This window comes from Zeugodacus cucurbitae, chromosome 4, assembly GCF_028554725.1.
Source record: "Zeugodacus cucurbitae isolate PBARC_wt_2022May chromosome 4, idZeuCucr1.2, whole genome shotgun sequence".
Classification (NCBI taxonomy): domain Eukaryota; kingdom Metazoa; phylum Arthropoda; class Insecta; order Diptera; family Tephritidae; genus Zeugodacus; species Zeugodacus cucurbitae.
Genome location: NC_071669.1, coordinates 20,344,231 through 20,360,142, shown reverse-complemented (window position 1 = coordinate 20,360,142; position 15,912 = coordinate 20,344,231). Strand labels below are relative to the sequence as shown.

Sequence of the window (15,912 nt, the reverse complement as noted above, 5' to 3'; positions counted from 1 at the left end):
AATAATCTATATAAAGTTAAATTAGAAAAAACGGAAAACGAAATTTAAGTCATAAAACAGTTCTAGTTTGGTAAAAAATGTTTTTTGAATTTAAAAGTTTTTTTTATGTATTATATCATCAATAAATCAATAAATATCAGTAAATATTTCTCTATAACGCAACAAAAATTTCGATTTAATATTTTTTTCATATTTTATATATATAATATTTAAATAAATATATAATACAAGTAAGGAAAGGCTAAGTTCGGTTGCAAACGAACATTTTATACTCTCGTAATTTATTGATGACATTTTATTAAGATAACGCACAATTTGACCTATATGTTTTCGTTAGTATATGAGGGCTGAGGTAATTCCTTAACCGATTTCACTCTGTTTCAACACCAACATATGTACATTATATCCAAGATTATATGCTCACTTAGTTTGACTAAGATATTTCACATATTACCCGATTTATAAGGTATTAACCCCAGTAGTATTTTTGAAAAACCTATAATTAGCTATATGAGAGCTAGATGAAGTTATGATCCTATTTTAACCATTTCTGGTACCGAGATTACTCGATAAGTGTACATTTGCGTTAAGTACCAATTTTAGAACGAAGAGTGCCGAAATGTGGTATTCAGCGACGAGAAAAAGTTCAATTTCGATGATCCTGGCGGATATAAAAAGTATTGGCACCATACGAAAAACTTTCGTCGAACCTGTCTCCGTCGAGTACCCGCCAGAGATTCCATAATGGAAAGACCCCAATATGCTATAAATCGACAAAAATGAATGCATCGATGTATTTGGACTTACTCGATGATAAATTAATATAATTTCCAGGACAAATTTACGGGAATAATTAGATTTTCCAGCAAGACAATGCTCCAATTCACAATGTAACTCATACTAAAACGTTTTTCGAGACCAGAAAAATACCGCTTTTGGACTGGCTAGCAAAAAAATCCGGATTTGTACCCTATTGGGGATCTATGGGGAATATTATTCGCTAAGATTTTTTAAAATGGACGCCAATATAATACCACGAAAGAGTAAAAATGGCAATACAGCTAAAATAGACTTAAATCAGCATGACCGCGCTAAAATGTTTGCTTGATTCATTACCATCACGTTTTAATCAAGTCAAAATTCATAAAGAAAAGTTTATTAATAACTGACAACCTTAATTCATCAAAATATTTTAAAAACTAACTATTTTTTTTAACATGCACTTATAAATATTTTCTATGAACCACTTCTTCTTTATTCACTCCTTATTTTTTCGCATATACTAATGGAATTTCAATGTATTTTTGCTATGTGATCTAACTATGAATACAAATTATTAAACAAAAAACAAAACTTCGTTAGGGCCTTTTATTTTAATTTTTTAATAGTTTGAAGTCGTGCACATATTATTTCTTTACTTAGGTAGAGGAACTCTTTTAAGATTCTGCCTCGATAGTAAAATTTTAAATTTTGTATTATGCCCTGGTCGAAAAGTTCGATTTATGGAAGGAAATTTGTATGGAATTTGTCTTCTATTGCCATTTCAAGAGTTCTAGTTATGGAGAACTTCGAGTTATAGAAGTTCGTGTTATGGAAGTTCTACTGTATGTATACAACCCTATATTTAACTCGTTTAGTTTTTTTTTTTATTTTTTAATATTTTTTTCGAAAGATTGAATAAAATAATTATTATGGACAGCTCCTGTAAAATCTGTATAACCTTTAAGGAAGCAGTAATTTATTTAACTTACAAATATATTTGAACAAGATAAGCAAATCATAACTTGGCCTAAGCTTAGTCTGAAGACAACTTCTGGAAATAGTTTAAGGTCTTTTCATGCATGACTATTATTATGGGGCCTTATCAAAACCTATGGTCCGATTTCGGCGATTTTTAGAATGGGGCTGCCACACTATAAACATAGTATTTGTGCAAAGTTCTGTACCGATATCTTCACTAGTGCTTACTTTATACATATATTGTAATGTAAACGATTCAGATCGTCTTCAAAGTTCTGGTATATGGGAAGTAGGTGTGGTTGTGAAGCGATTTTGTTTATTTTCACAACATATCATTGGGATGTAAGGAAACTATAACAAACCAAGTTTCATTGAAATCGGTCGAGTAGTTCCTGAGATATGGTTTTTGACCCATAAGTGGGCGACGCCACGCCCATTTTTCATTTTGTAAAAAAATCTGAGAGCAGCTTCCATCTGCCATTTCTTATGTGATGTGATTTAGTGTTTCTGACGTGTTTCGTTAACGAGTTAACCCACTTTTAGTAGTTTTCAACCTAACCTTTGTATGGGAGGTGGGCGTGGTTATTATCCGATTTCTTTCATTTTTGGACTGTATTAGGAAGTGGCTAAAAAAACGACTGCAGAAAGTTTGGTTTATATATGTAGCTCTATTGGTTTGCGAGATATGTACAAAAAACATATTTGGGGGCGGGCCACGCCCACTTCCCCAAAAAAATTACATCCAAATATGCCCCTTCATAGCGCGATTCTTCAAACCAAATTTTATTTCCATAGCTTTATTTATGGCTTAGTTATGACACTATGTGTTTTCGGTTTTCGCCATTTTGTGGGCGTGGCAGTGGTCCGATTTTGCTCATTTTCGACTATGGTGCCAAGTTTCATCAAGATATCTTAATTTTTACTCAAGTTACAGCTTGCACAGACGGACTGACGGACGGACAGACAGACATTCGGATTTGAACTCCACTCTTCACCCTGACCACTTTGGTATATATAACCCTATATCTAACTCGTTTAGTTTTGGGTGTTACAAACAACCGTTATGTGAACAAAACTATAATACTGTCTAGCAACTTTATTGCGAGAGTATAAAAAAAATTATAATCTAATGTAAACTAATTATAGGTAACAAAGTTTGACTGTGGACCGAGTAGAGAACTGAATAGAATCGTTCTTCCTTGATAATAAAAGATATTTTTGCTTTCCGCAAGAGCATCCACGGTAGATCTTTAGGCGGTCTACGCAACCTATGTACTTATTTTACTGAGAGATCTATCATAATATTTATTAGATAAGGAAGTTCTTTGCATGTTACGAAGACTTTATGAAATTTCAGAGCATACAAACTTCGTGAAAAAGTAGGATGACTCTGCAATGAAACCAAATGTGAATTTAGCTCTTAGGTGAGCAATTTTATAGCTTCTTTACTATATTGTTATACTATTTGCATTGAAGCAATAAATGATGGTTTTACGAAAAAAAATGCAGTGCATTGAAAAATTCTACGGAACACTGAAGAAACATTGGCAAGTTTCTCAAGTTCCATTTTTCATAGCCATACACTTACATGCACACATATCCATATATATGTATATTAAGTGTATGACTAGTATGTACCGTCATAAATATAAAAAATTATTGAGTACATGGCTAAGTGGAAGATATATTTATAATCTTTGTGTCGATATACATGTAAATGTGTGTTTTAAGTGCAAAAATATGTAGCCATGCTAGATCGCATTATGGCAAAAAAATACCACACACAGAATTCACCTGCAAAGACATATGCGTAATTATAGCTACAGTAGAGTGTGTAAAAATTTGATTAGTCTTAAAAATTATAAATAAAGTTTTATTATCTCTATTATTAGAAATTGATAATTTGATAAAAAATGAGCTAGGTCACTATCAAGAAGCAGCAACTTTTGCGACATCGAGTATGAAATGACAGATAAAGTACTGAGTTGTCAATAAAAACAATGTAAGTTTTCAAGAGAGGCTGATCGATCCCAATTGGATTTGTGTTATAGAAATAGTCTTGGCCAAGGAAATAACCGCGAAATCATGGGGTCTTCAGCATTACTATTACAAAACATTATTTGGGTATATTTTATCCCGCTTCAGAAACAACAACATTGAATTCAGCAACGATAATCTTGCTGTAGGAAGTCTTAAAATGTTTCTATAAATTGTGGATGCGAGATGAGATAAGTGGGAACTTAAGATAGGAAACGAAAAGAACTACAAAGAATTGTATACTAAACGATTTTCTCTTATTGATTTCGTTTTGCTATAAAGTTGGGAAGATTTCCTCTAATTCACATATTTGTTGAAGTCATATGTTTCAGAGATCTTGTAGATCCTCATAAAATGGACAAAGTGAATTTCAGTAATTAGAAGGATGAAATCTGGTCTCTGTGATTTAATGAATGAAGTGAACAAAGTAACGAATTTTAGCGGTTTTGGGATAATTTTGTTTATTTGACTTCTCTAAATAAGAAGTTTTGGAAAATAATTTAGATATTAAAGGAGTGGAGCAGTGAACCATTTACCATAATGGTAACAAATAGATCGTTCGCACCTCTTATAAAACTATTAAAATCCAAACTAACCAACAGACCATACAAACTAGCCCTATATAGAACCGAAGGACGACTAGTGTTGTGGATGGACAATAAGCAAAAAAAAACAAAATTGATGACCTTCGAAAGAAAAATTTTTCGGCGCAGAAATGGACCTGATGAATTGAGAATAATATGGAATATCGAACTTAACCAGCTAGTTCAAAGCAAAAATGTGGTGTGACAAAACAAGAGGAAGACCAAGATCAAGATGGAAGAACGAATTAAACGAAGAACGTGAATCTGAATCTGAAGAAACTCCGACTGGAAAACTGGAGAGAGACTGCTAATTACGGGGTAGCTTGGAGGCGTATTGTTCAGCAGGTCAAAACTCATAAAGAGTTGTCGAGCCAAATGATGATTTACCATAATGAGGATAAATTCTTCTATGACTTGTAACTATAATTTTTAAACTATTAAAATAATGGGATGGGAACCCGAACCTATAGAAGTGAGTTATAACTTGAGTTAAATTCAATAGAATAAAACTCTGATAACATGGATTTTGGTAAACAGATTCAAATCTATAGAAATATTTTCAGAATTTTGGATTTCAAGCCCGTGTAAGGCGTGAATCCAACATGATTTAGATGGATTCTTCGAAGTTCAAATGGTTTATTTATTGTTTTTTTTTTTTTTGGATTCTTACATATTTCGAAATTGTATTTCTGTAGCGGTCGTTGGTTCTAATACTTTTGGAACTTCTGATATATTACTTGTATATTTTCTGTTTATTTTTTAAACAAAATTATTCATTTTTGAACCCGAAATAATTTAGCGATCACCATATCGCTACTAATATTTTGCACACCACTCTACCCACTGAAGTACTCTAGTGTTTAAAGCACCACAGCAATAAAAAAAAATTAAAATTCTTTCAATTGTTTATATAGTTTCGCTGGAAAATGAAAGCACAAACACACACATAGCATATGGACACCAGCGAGAGAAAGGCTGGGTGGTTGAATAACACAGAAGAAATTATAGAAAGAAAGAAATGAAATTAAAGCGAGTGCACCGCACAAACAACAAGAACAACAACAAAAATAAAATAACAACAACAAACCCGGCAATAACTAAAACAACAAATCCACCACAATACATATGAAGGAATGCGTGCTGCAGAAAATCACAACAAACACATAGAAGAAAAGTGCAACAACAACAAAAACAAATGACACACCACATTTGCGAGCTACATAAATACAAAACTGAACTTGTGCTTACTATTAATTATAATATTTTCCCATTTCACCCCACCAAAGTAGTGCTAAATTTAGCGCACTTTAGAAGTTCACTGTGCGCTGCCGAGCGCTGGTAAGCGAGTCAACTACATACGTTGCCGCCACCGTTGCAGTCGACAGCGCTGCCATGGCACACCATAATTTTCAACTCAAAGCGAGCTAAATATATACGAACAGACACACTCACACTCACACATACACAGATACAAAAGCGCATAGTTACGCATAGCGAGTGAGTTTCAGGTGCAAGCGAGCAACTATTTTGTGTTTATTCTACTTTTTTGTTTTCTTCCGTGGAATATGTGGAGCGCGCGGTGGGGCCGATACGGGCATACACTGCTACAAATTCACATGAGCGAGTGTAAGTGTGTGTGTTTGCGGCGTGTCAGCGCAGCGCATTGCAGTTTATGGTGTTCTTTCTTTCGGTGCGTTGCCGCGATGTCATGTGGGTTAATAATTCGCGCATATGGAAGCGGTACAATTGTTGTTGTTATGTTGTTGCGTGCCGCACACGGGTGGGTTAGCTGTAGAATTGCGAGTTACGCCTTTAGTGTCTAATTCGCATAAAATCATGTTTTCTACTTTCCAAACAACACCAAAAAAAAAAAAAACAAACAGAAAAAGGCAGAAAAAGAGAAAAAAAATGAAAAAAGAAAGATAAAGAATATAAAAAAGAAAATAAAAAATGCACCGTGTCGAAGCTAACGCGAAGGTTGTAGAATAAGTAAAATTACTCGTAAATATTTAAAGACAAGCCAAAACGTCAAACCCGCCACAGGGCATACAGGGCTTTCGCTGCGTTGTACTAATGAAGTAAAAGTAGCAAAACAAAAATGGAGAGAAATAAAAAATAAATGTGAAATAGAATTTGTAATGTGACAACGAGGTGATCTCGCCACACTGTTGTTGGTTAGCACCTGTAACCCAGTAGACATTATTGTTTGGGCTCCCAACAAATTATATAAGCATAAGATTAAACATGATTTTAGGTTAAGTTTTCAAGAGAACATAAATTATGACATCAAAAATTAACACCAGCTCTTAAAATGGATACCTTTTCCTTTCAAGATCTCCACATATAAATATAGTTCAGACTTTGATTTTAGAAATCTCCAGTTGTTTTCAAGATCTCCATATATAAATATCGTTCAGACTTTGATTTTAGAAATCTCCAGTTGTTATTCAAGTTATTGTTATTATAGCAATAACAATGTCAGCCTGGAAATCCAACGCAGAATCACTCTTGCCAACAGGTGCTACTATGGACTAAGTAGGCAATTAAAAAGTAAAGTCCTCTCTCGACGAACAAAAACCAAACTCTACAAGTCTCTCATCATTCCCGTCCTACTTTACGGTGCAGAAGCGTGGACGATGTCAACATCCGATGAGACGGCACTAGGAGTTTTCGAGAGAAAGGTTTTGCGGAAGATTTATGGTCCCTTAAGAATTGGCAACGGCGAATACCGCAGACGATGGAACGATGAGCTGTATGTGTTATTCGACGACATAGACATAGTCCAGCGAATAAAAAAACAGCGGCTACGCTGGCTAGGACATGTTGTTCGAATGGATGAAGGTGCTCCAGCTCTGAAAGTATTCGATGCAGTACCCGCTGGTGGAAGCAGAGGAAGAGGGAGACCTCCACTCCGATGGAAGGACCAGGTGGAGAGGGACCTGGCTTCGCTTGGAATAACCAATTGGCGCCAAACTGCCAGAAGGAGAGATGCGTGGCGCGCTGTTTTGGACTCGGCTATAACCGCGTAAGCGGTGTCTACGCCAGTCAAGAAGAGGAGTTGTTATTCAAGGTTATCAAATTATTCGTTATAGTTTTGAAAAGTTCCGTAGTTTTCTACTAAGTTCTAATTTAACTGAAATGATGCCCATTGGATATTTCGAAGCTGAAAAACCGTTCTTGGACGTCCGTATAGTACCAAGCTAAATACAGTTGAACTTCCATAACTCGAAGTTCTCCTTAAATCGAACTCTTTAATTGGCAATAGAAGTCAAATTTCATACAAATGACCTTCCGTAACTCGGATGTCTCCCTAACTCGAAGTATTTTTGTGCATTATGGTGACTCGAGTTAGGGAAGTTCAACTGTATTTCCAATATCTTTAAATCCCCTCAAAATCTACATATCAGTTATTTACATATAGTTAGACCTCAACTTTTTATAAATTAAAAAATAGTTTTAAATTTATCAGCTATTTAGAATCTATTTAATTATAAAAAACAATAACTAAATTTTATGAAAATAAAATGAGGATGAATTATGGTAAAATGAAATAAAAAATAACCTTAAATTAAATAAAAAACTCTTTCTAATCTTCTACGTTGTAAACTATTGTCCAGCAGTTAGATCGCAAATATGATGCTCCAAACGAAGTGAGCAACTTTAGATCTCGGTGGAGAACATCGCTTGACAAGCTTGAATTACTTTTAAATTTGAAGTCGCTAAGATTTGAATGCAATACGGTCAGATCGGCTTAAGTATAACCTTATAAATTAGCAACTTCTTTTTCATACTGAGGCGGGATCTTCGCCTTAGGGGCCAGTATAGCTACGTCAAATTTAGTTTGAGGTGAACTCTTTTTGCTCCCACGTGATCTCTCCAAATGCGCCTCTTTTTAATTGTAATCCCCAGATATTGTGCGCAAGTGTTTGTTGGTAATAACTGAGCATACCCTTGAAAGCAAATTTGGTGCTTGATGGTAAAAAGCACTTGTACGGACTTCTCGGTATTGATGCCAACGTTCTATTTGGTGGTTCTAGAGCATTCAACTGCATAAGCAGTTTTCTGGAAGCAGTAGTAGTGTTGCCACCTGATGCTAGCAGTGCATGTAGTATCATCAGTGTAAGTTGCCTTCATTGTGGAGTCAGAGTTGATCACTGGAAGGTCTGTTGTATAAATAATATAGACCATATAGGCGAGTACTCTGCTTTGGCGCACGCCAGCCTGAAAAGTTGAAGTTGCTGAATATGATAATTTTCTTCAAACTGATATACAGAAAGAGGAAGTATTTGATTTTAAAAATTTTTTTAACATTGACATATCCCGCATTTGCGAGATCAAGAAAGAGATTTCTTGGATCTTACTTTTTAGAACAGGCTAGCGAAATAGCGCATATAGAAGTTAAAAATCTCTGCAGATTTGTAGTAGGTTCAGGGCGCTTTGTCGACTCCTAATTGTTAATCTAGGGGGATCCAGGCTTCACAAAGGACTATATTTTAAAGTCTACGTGTGTTCTCCCTTTGGGAAACAGCCTTATAACCTAACCTAACCTAACATGGACTGATACTTTTGGTATAAAGGCATTGTGGTCCTAGGTATCTAGGAGCTGGAAAATTTATAGTCCGATTTTTATTTTTTTAGTTGAAAAAAAGAACACATTTTGTGCGAAGGTCTATATGGATATTTTAATTGATACTTGATTTATCGTTTTTCGTTAAAAATGGTAGGAGAAATTGCTGAAAAATGAGATATTCTCAACATGAGACTAATATAAATTTTAACTAAATTTCTAACACAAGAATATTAAATCTCTTAATTATATGCTCAAGTTGAGATTTATAAGATTTTCTCAATCTGTTGCATAAAAATGTTTCAACTATATTCTTAATCCCTAAAGAAATATACCAAAATTCTCAACCACTATCTCAACTTGAGATACCTTGTTTGAGACGTCAAGGGAGATGAGGTACCATCTCCATAAAATTTATAGAATAATTTAGTATGGCCATACAACTGATACTTTGAGAATTGTCAGCTAAGTGTATTTAAATTTATAAAATAAATACAATATAAAATCGAACACAAAAATTTAAAATATATTTGTGTCTAAGATTAAAAAAAAAAATATTGCCACCTATTTGGAAAAATTAGTTTAGAGAAATTTATTAAATAAGTACAATATAAAAAATCTTCCGAAATGTTTATCATTATAACTAAAAAATTGGAATCAGACACTTTTGGCTCACTGGGTAGCCACCTTCGAGAATATGCAGCGTGAAGAGAGGCGTGCGCGTACGACACAGTGTTATTTATTAACTGCCAGTTACACTATGTAAACTATAAAATTAAAACCCTAAGGTCAAAGGGTATGAACTATGTGCGCTTACAACTGCTAAACGCAGTCTTTAGTAGGGCGCTGTGTGCCTCCGCTGCAACTACCACATGCACACAATCTGCTGCTACTAAAACTGCTTTGCATGCTAATTTTGTGCGCATAATGGACTGGAAAATTTCAACAAAAACAAAAAGAACACATACACATACACATACATACATACACAGTGTTATCGGTGGCACATCTAACTACTATTTAAAGTCTGTAGAGGAGAAGCGTGCGGTGGTGCGGTGAATATAGTGGCGAGTGAGTGACTTCATGCCGCTTGTCGACTGATTAAAATCGTGTCCGAAATAAAGTAACTACCAAAACAGTTGTCTCGTTATCTCCGGAGACGTGGTTAGCCGACGCGCCAAAGACACATACATGCATATATATATAAATATATATTTAATTACATATATAGACAAGAATGAAAACTTATAAAACTTACAGCGCTTCAATCTTGAAAATAAAATAAGAATCAAGCTGTTAAAGTAAATACACACACACACTCTCATATATAAACACACATACTTATAAATAGTTAGTAAAACAAACGGTATGTCTGATAAGGCCGAATTACGGTATGAAAAAAGCAGCGAAATTTACAAAAAAAATATTACTAGTTAAAAACAACAACAACAAAAACTGCACTAGCAGAACTTATCTTATCTGCGTGCTTGAGTCATGCCTGTGTGTGGTTTTCAAGGGTGGTGTGGTGCTGCGCTCTTGACGGTCGTTACGCTAGTGCAGACAACAACAACAAAAACAATGTGTAGTCTGTTAAGCACAATAATGAACTTATTTGCCATTCGCTGCGGCAGTTTTTGTCGCTGTTTTTGTTTGCTTTTCAACTTTTTTCTCCTTTTTTCGTTTTCCTGGTGAATGAGTACATGCGCGATTAGCTTTGGCAAGTCTTTGGCTATTTGTTTGTTAAATATGATAAAAAATTTGCTGTTTTTTCAATTAAGAAATAGAGGTAGAAGTCTAGATGTCTTGAATATGCAAGAATTGTTAATGCGCGCTGACAGAGTGTTGGGAAATATTGGCAATTAGGATTAATAATTTTTAAATGGAATAGAGGTGTATGAAATTGAGGTTATAAACATAAAAAATATTTAAAAAACAATAATAAAATTAGATGTATACGTTCAAATTCCATAATAAATAAATTTCCGATTCAAAATAATATATTCTAACTATATCTACTTTTAGAACTATTTTCAAATAAAGCAAATATAATAAAAAAACATTAATAATAAATATAAAAACATGAAAAAATTATGGGAGCCAAGCTACTTCATTTAAAAATAAATTAATTAAAATAAATAAAACAACTTTGTCAAAAAAAAAAAAGATTTACTTATTTAAAAAAATAGTAGTTTATTTTCCAATCAAAGGAATGCAACATTTTATTGAAAAGTATTCCATATGTCAAACTCTTACAATAAAATAAACAAAAGGAAAGCAATAAAATATTTGACAGTTCATTAATAAGTAATTTATTAATATAATTTAGAAACATATATATTATTACTTCATTAACACTAAATACCACAGAAATTACTATTTAATTCCGATCAATTTCAAAACATGAGTTTTAAGTGTAATCACTTTAAATCTATGCCCATGTTTTGTTGAACAAAAATTATGAATGAATTCAAGCCATTTCTGTGAAACCTTTTAACGCATCCGATTTACTTGTTTCTAAAGCCATAGTAAACCAGCATTTAACACACATAAATACACTAATTAATACCGAAAACTTGTTTATGAAAAGCACAATACTAGTTGTTATAGAAATACGAACATACTTGACCGGCTCAACCAAAAATCACACCCACAGATATGTCAACACGCATAAAAATATTATTTCAAGCTCTACTCGAACGAAGAAAAAAAATTGGTTTGTTTGCATTTACGTTTCCGTTGCTCGGTACAGTGTGCTTAACTGGTTTTTTACACGTTTGTTTCCTGTGTTTGGTGTAACAAACAACAACAAAAAAAGAAACAAAGCTTCCAACCAGACGCACTTGAGACCCATACGAGAACAAATTGAACCTTCAAGCAGTACGTCAACCGTTGCAATTGGCACGCGCGCAGCAGGGGTGACTTTTAAGGGCCAACAAACACGCACTCATACTTGCATATTAGTCACTCCGAGTTGCTGAAATTGGACGGCGTAGCAAAACCGGCAACACCACCACCATCACCACCATCGCTTCAAGGAAGTGCCAAACTGGCTTGCTTGAGTCATAATATATCCTGCGAGTGGTGCATACATTGGCACACCCAATTGCAATCTCCCCCTCTACTCAAACCCATGATAAAATAATTCAATAAGTGCACTTACCTTTGTTCCGGCAGCTGTTTCAACTCGGACATATCCAGTTCCAAACGTAGATTTGATACTTCGCATAGCAGATGATCACGATCGGCGGTGACTTCCTTGAGCTTTTCGCGCAGTGCACGATTCTCGCGTAGCAGCTCCTCTACATTGATCTTGACCGTATTCACAGCGGCAGCAATTTGTGGTGCCAACGATGGTTGTACCGCGGTCGTAGGCGTTGTCATTACACCCACAGACTCACTTGAACCGAAAATATTTAAATCATTATAACGTACAATACTATTTGTAGCGTGGCCAAGCGCGCCGGCGCTCATTATACCACCAACATTGGCGCTGTTGCTGCTATTGTTGGGGTCATAGCCAAAACCGGCCATCATTGAACTTGCTATGGCAAGCGATTGTGTGGTCTGATGCAGCTGCTGATCGTAAGATGCCTCAGAACTGCATAGGGAAATTGCGTCCTGCGCCAAATGGTTTTGGTTATATGCAGGTAGGCATAACTCCCCAGACTCAGCGGTCTCGTTCATATTAATATGCAGATTGTCTGGTTGCTGTGACGAAAAGGATTCATCGTTATCGCACATTCTCGACTCGTTCGCGCGCACACGCACACACGTTCTTTGCACAGATGCACTTTTTTATTTCCCCCCTTTTGCTTCAAATTCGATATGTATGTGTATGTATAGATTTGCACTTATGATATTTCAATGCACAAGCACAGCACATGCAGCAGAAAACACTTCACTTATTTCAATTTGCTGCTCACTGCATATATGTGATTTCAACTTGTAAATAAAGGTGAATTTTGTATATTTCTTAATGCTTGCTTTTTAATAAATATTTCGTATTCACTTTAAAACACAAATACACTTTGTTAAACGCACTCAGCGTGGGCGCAAATAAACAAACCATTCAACATTTTCGTTAATGTATAACGCATGATTCAGGGAATTAACACTCTTATTAAATTGAATTGTTTTTAGTGCATTGCCATGCATTGGTCGCCATACATTGCGCCTTGTTCTGTTTAATTACCAACAATTCCAATTCGGATTTTAATTTTCACAAATTTATTCAAAACTCTACCGCACACATTAAGACCGAAGAAGCAACAAGAAAACTAAACCAACAAAAAAACAACAATGGAGCGATTCAAGTTCCAACTGCTTTGCAGGGTAGCAAACTGTGTGTGGCTGAAACACTGGCTGCTTGGCAGGGTTGATTTTTTTAAGTATCTCAGTATTAAAGTTTAAGATGAAAGTTATCGATAACACGATTATTGGTTGGTTATGAAATTGTTATATATATGAAAATTGTTGTTTTTATATAATTAAACAAATAAGAAGATAATATTCCAGTTGAAGTAAGCTTCCACTTAGTACTGCAATATTAATCCCTAGCTTAATTGTCTTCAAAATTATTTAAAGAGTTGAAAATTATGTATACACGTTTCGATATCGATAAACTAATAGATAATATAGATTGTTCAAATATGAAATAATAAAAATTGCTTAGTTCTTGATGGGTTGATTGTTGGGTAATTTCTGATTGTCCAATTTTCCTCGTAAAATGTCAAGCTCCTAATTTTCACCAATTAGGATATATATACTTCTTAGTATTCTGATTAGATTACATGGATATATGAATGAAACGAAGAGCACACAGGTTTATACAAATTGGGTTGACTTGGTCACAACCGAAGTAAGTGAACCCGCAAAGCGTGATCGGTATTGCTGTAACTACCTCGGAGTAAACAGATCCTGCTCTTGAATCGTTTGTAACTTTTTTATATAAGAAACAAGTTCCAATTTGTCAACAAAACTAGTGTGAAAATAGTCTCCTTCACACTTAAAGCAAACTAAGTAAATCGCGATTCGAAAAGAAACATATATAATAGTTTAATAACACATTCCATGGAAATTTAGTTGAAATTCTTTGGTTTCATTAACTCTTGATAATCTTACCGACGGGTTGCTGTTGATACTGCGTTGCCGACAGTTTTTTCATTTAACTCTACTAGTGGCCCACAGAGGTCGCAAACGGATCCGAAGAGTTCGTTCACCACATGGTAAATTGGTTTTATTGCAGTTCCAGCCGGATGTGGTGATGTTGAATATATTACTGGAGTAAATTCATATTAGCAATATACAGTAGAACTACCACAACTTCTATAACTCGAAGATCGCCATAACTCGAACTATTGAAGTGGCAATAGAAGTCAAATTTCATACATATTTCCTTCCATAAATCGAACTTTTCGTTTCGAACTTCCATGTTTTAATGAAAATTTCTATAACTCGAAGTTTTTTTGTGGATTATGGTGATTCGAGTTAGAGAAGTTCCACTATATTTGAACAAATAAGTGGAAAAGCCCACTCTAACATTAAAAATGATTATAAATTTATCTGCAAGGTAAGTAGCCTGGACCTTTAGGTTGGGGTCCTTGGTTGTTGCTTAAAATTCCGAACATCAGGTGCGTACTGATCAAAAATATTGTTTCGGAGCCCAGTTTTTCTTGCTGAAAGTTACTTGACTAGATTACGAGGTCTAGTCTATTCTATAATTTAAGCCCCATGGACATTAACTTCTTTAGATCTTTTCAGGTTTGCTCAAAATGAAGATGGGTCGATCTGGAGAAGCTTTGCAATTTCCTCGAATAATTTTCATGAATGGTGTCGAGTTGACAGCACTTCGGTGGATACAATCTTGTCAGTTCCAGTTATATAGCCCAAATTTCGAGAGAACGGTAATAAGAATAGCCGCATCATCTCTACGTTTTGGGTTACCACATGGTAGGGCCGACACCACCTCACTGATTCACGACAGTCGGTTCTACGTAACCGGAACGGACCCGGATTTTTATCCGGCCAAGGACTGTAGAGACCGCTTAAGCGCTTATAGCGGAGTCCGCAACAGCCCATCATTCATTTGTTCTCGTTGGTAATACCAAGTGAAGCCAGGTCCTTCTACACCTGGGCCCTCCAACGGATTGGAGGCCTTCCTCGGCTTCCTCCGGCGGGTACTGCATTGAACACTTTCAGAGCTGGAGTGTTTTCGTCCATTCGGACAACATGACCTAGCCAGCGTAGTCGCTGTCTCTTTAGTCGATTAATTATGTCAATGTCGTCGTAAAAATCGTACAGCTATCGTTCCATCGTCGGCGGTATTCGTCGTTGCCAATGCTCAAGAAACATAAATCTTCCGAAAAACCTTTCTCTCGAAAACTCCTAGTGCCGTCTCATCGGAAGTTGACATAGTCCACGCTTCTGCATCATAAAGTAAAACGGGAATGATGAAGGACTTGTAGAGTTTGGTTTTTGTTCGTCGAAATAGGACTTTACTTTTCAATTGCCTACTGAGTCCAAAGTAGAACCTGTTGGCAAGAGAGATTCTGCATTGGATTTCCAGGCTGACTTTGTTATTGCTGTAAAACCTCAGCCAAGTTTTAAGTGAGATATTAACAGAACCGTGCTCCTTAAATTTGAAGGCTCATTACTAGGTTGAGGTTATATACCGAAACACTACTTGCTTTAAGACTTTTAATGAATACTATCAAGCCTTATAAAACTAAAACTTACCGTTTCAAACAGGTTTTATCATTTCCGTGCGTAACTTCGTTCTGTGTATTGTAGCAGGTTAGAGTTATACCTATCCTGAATAGTCCCGACATTTCGAATATATGTCTTCTTTGCTACGAATCTCGACATGATACTAACTATATCTTTACATGGTCCTACCCTGTTGAAACAGCTCGTTTCCCTGGCATCCCCATTCAGGGCAGCTTACAACTTTGAACCAGGGCCTGGATAAGCGCTATAACAATAACA

General features: G+C 35.4%; 1 protein-coding gene across 2 annotated transcripts in view; it reads right to left on the bottom strand.

Moving 5' to 3' along the window:
- The window catches only part of LOC105216656 (uncharacterized), a 115,841-nt gene extending 102,633 nt beyond the window's left edge, over window positions 1–13,208 (bottom strand). For both annotated transcript variants that reach the window (XM_054230338.1, XM_011191260.3), the window contains exon 1: window positions 12,089–13,208. In XM_054230338.1, the coding sequence (XP_054086313.1) occupies window positions 12,089–12,669 (581 nt within the window). In that variant the 5' untranslated portion in view covers window positions 12,670–13,208. The remainder of the gene's footprint in view (window positions 1–12,088) is intronic.
- Between the last annotated feature and the right edge of the window lie 2,704 nt (window positions 13,209–15,912).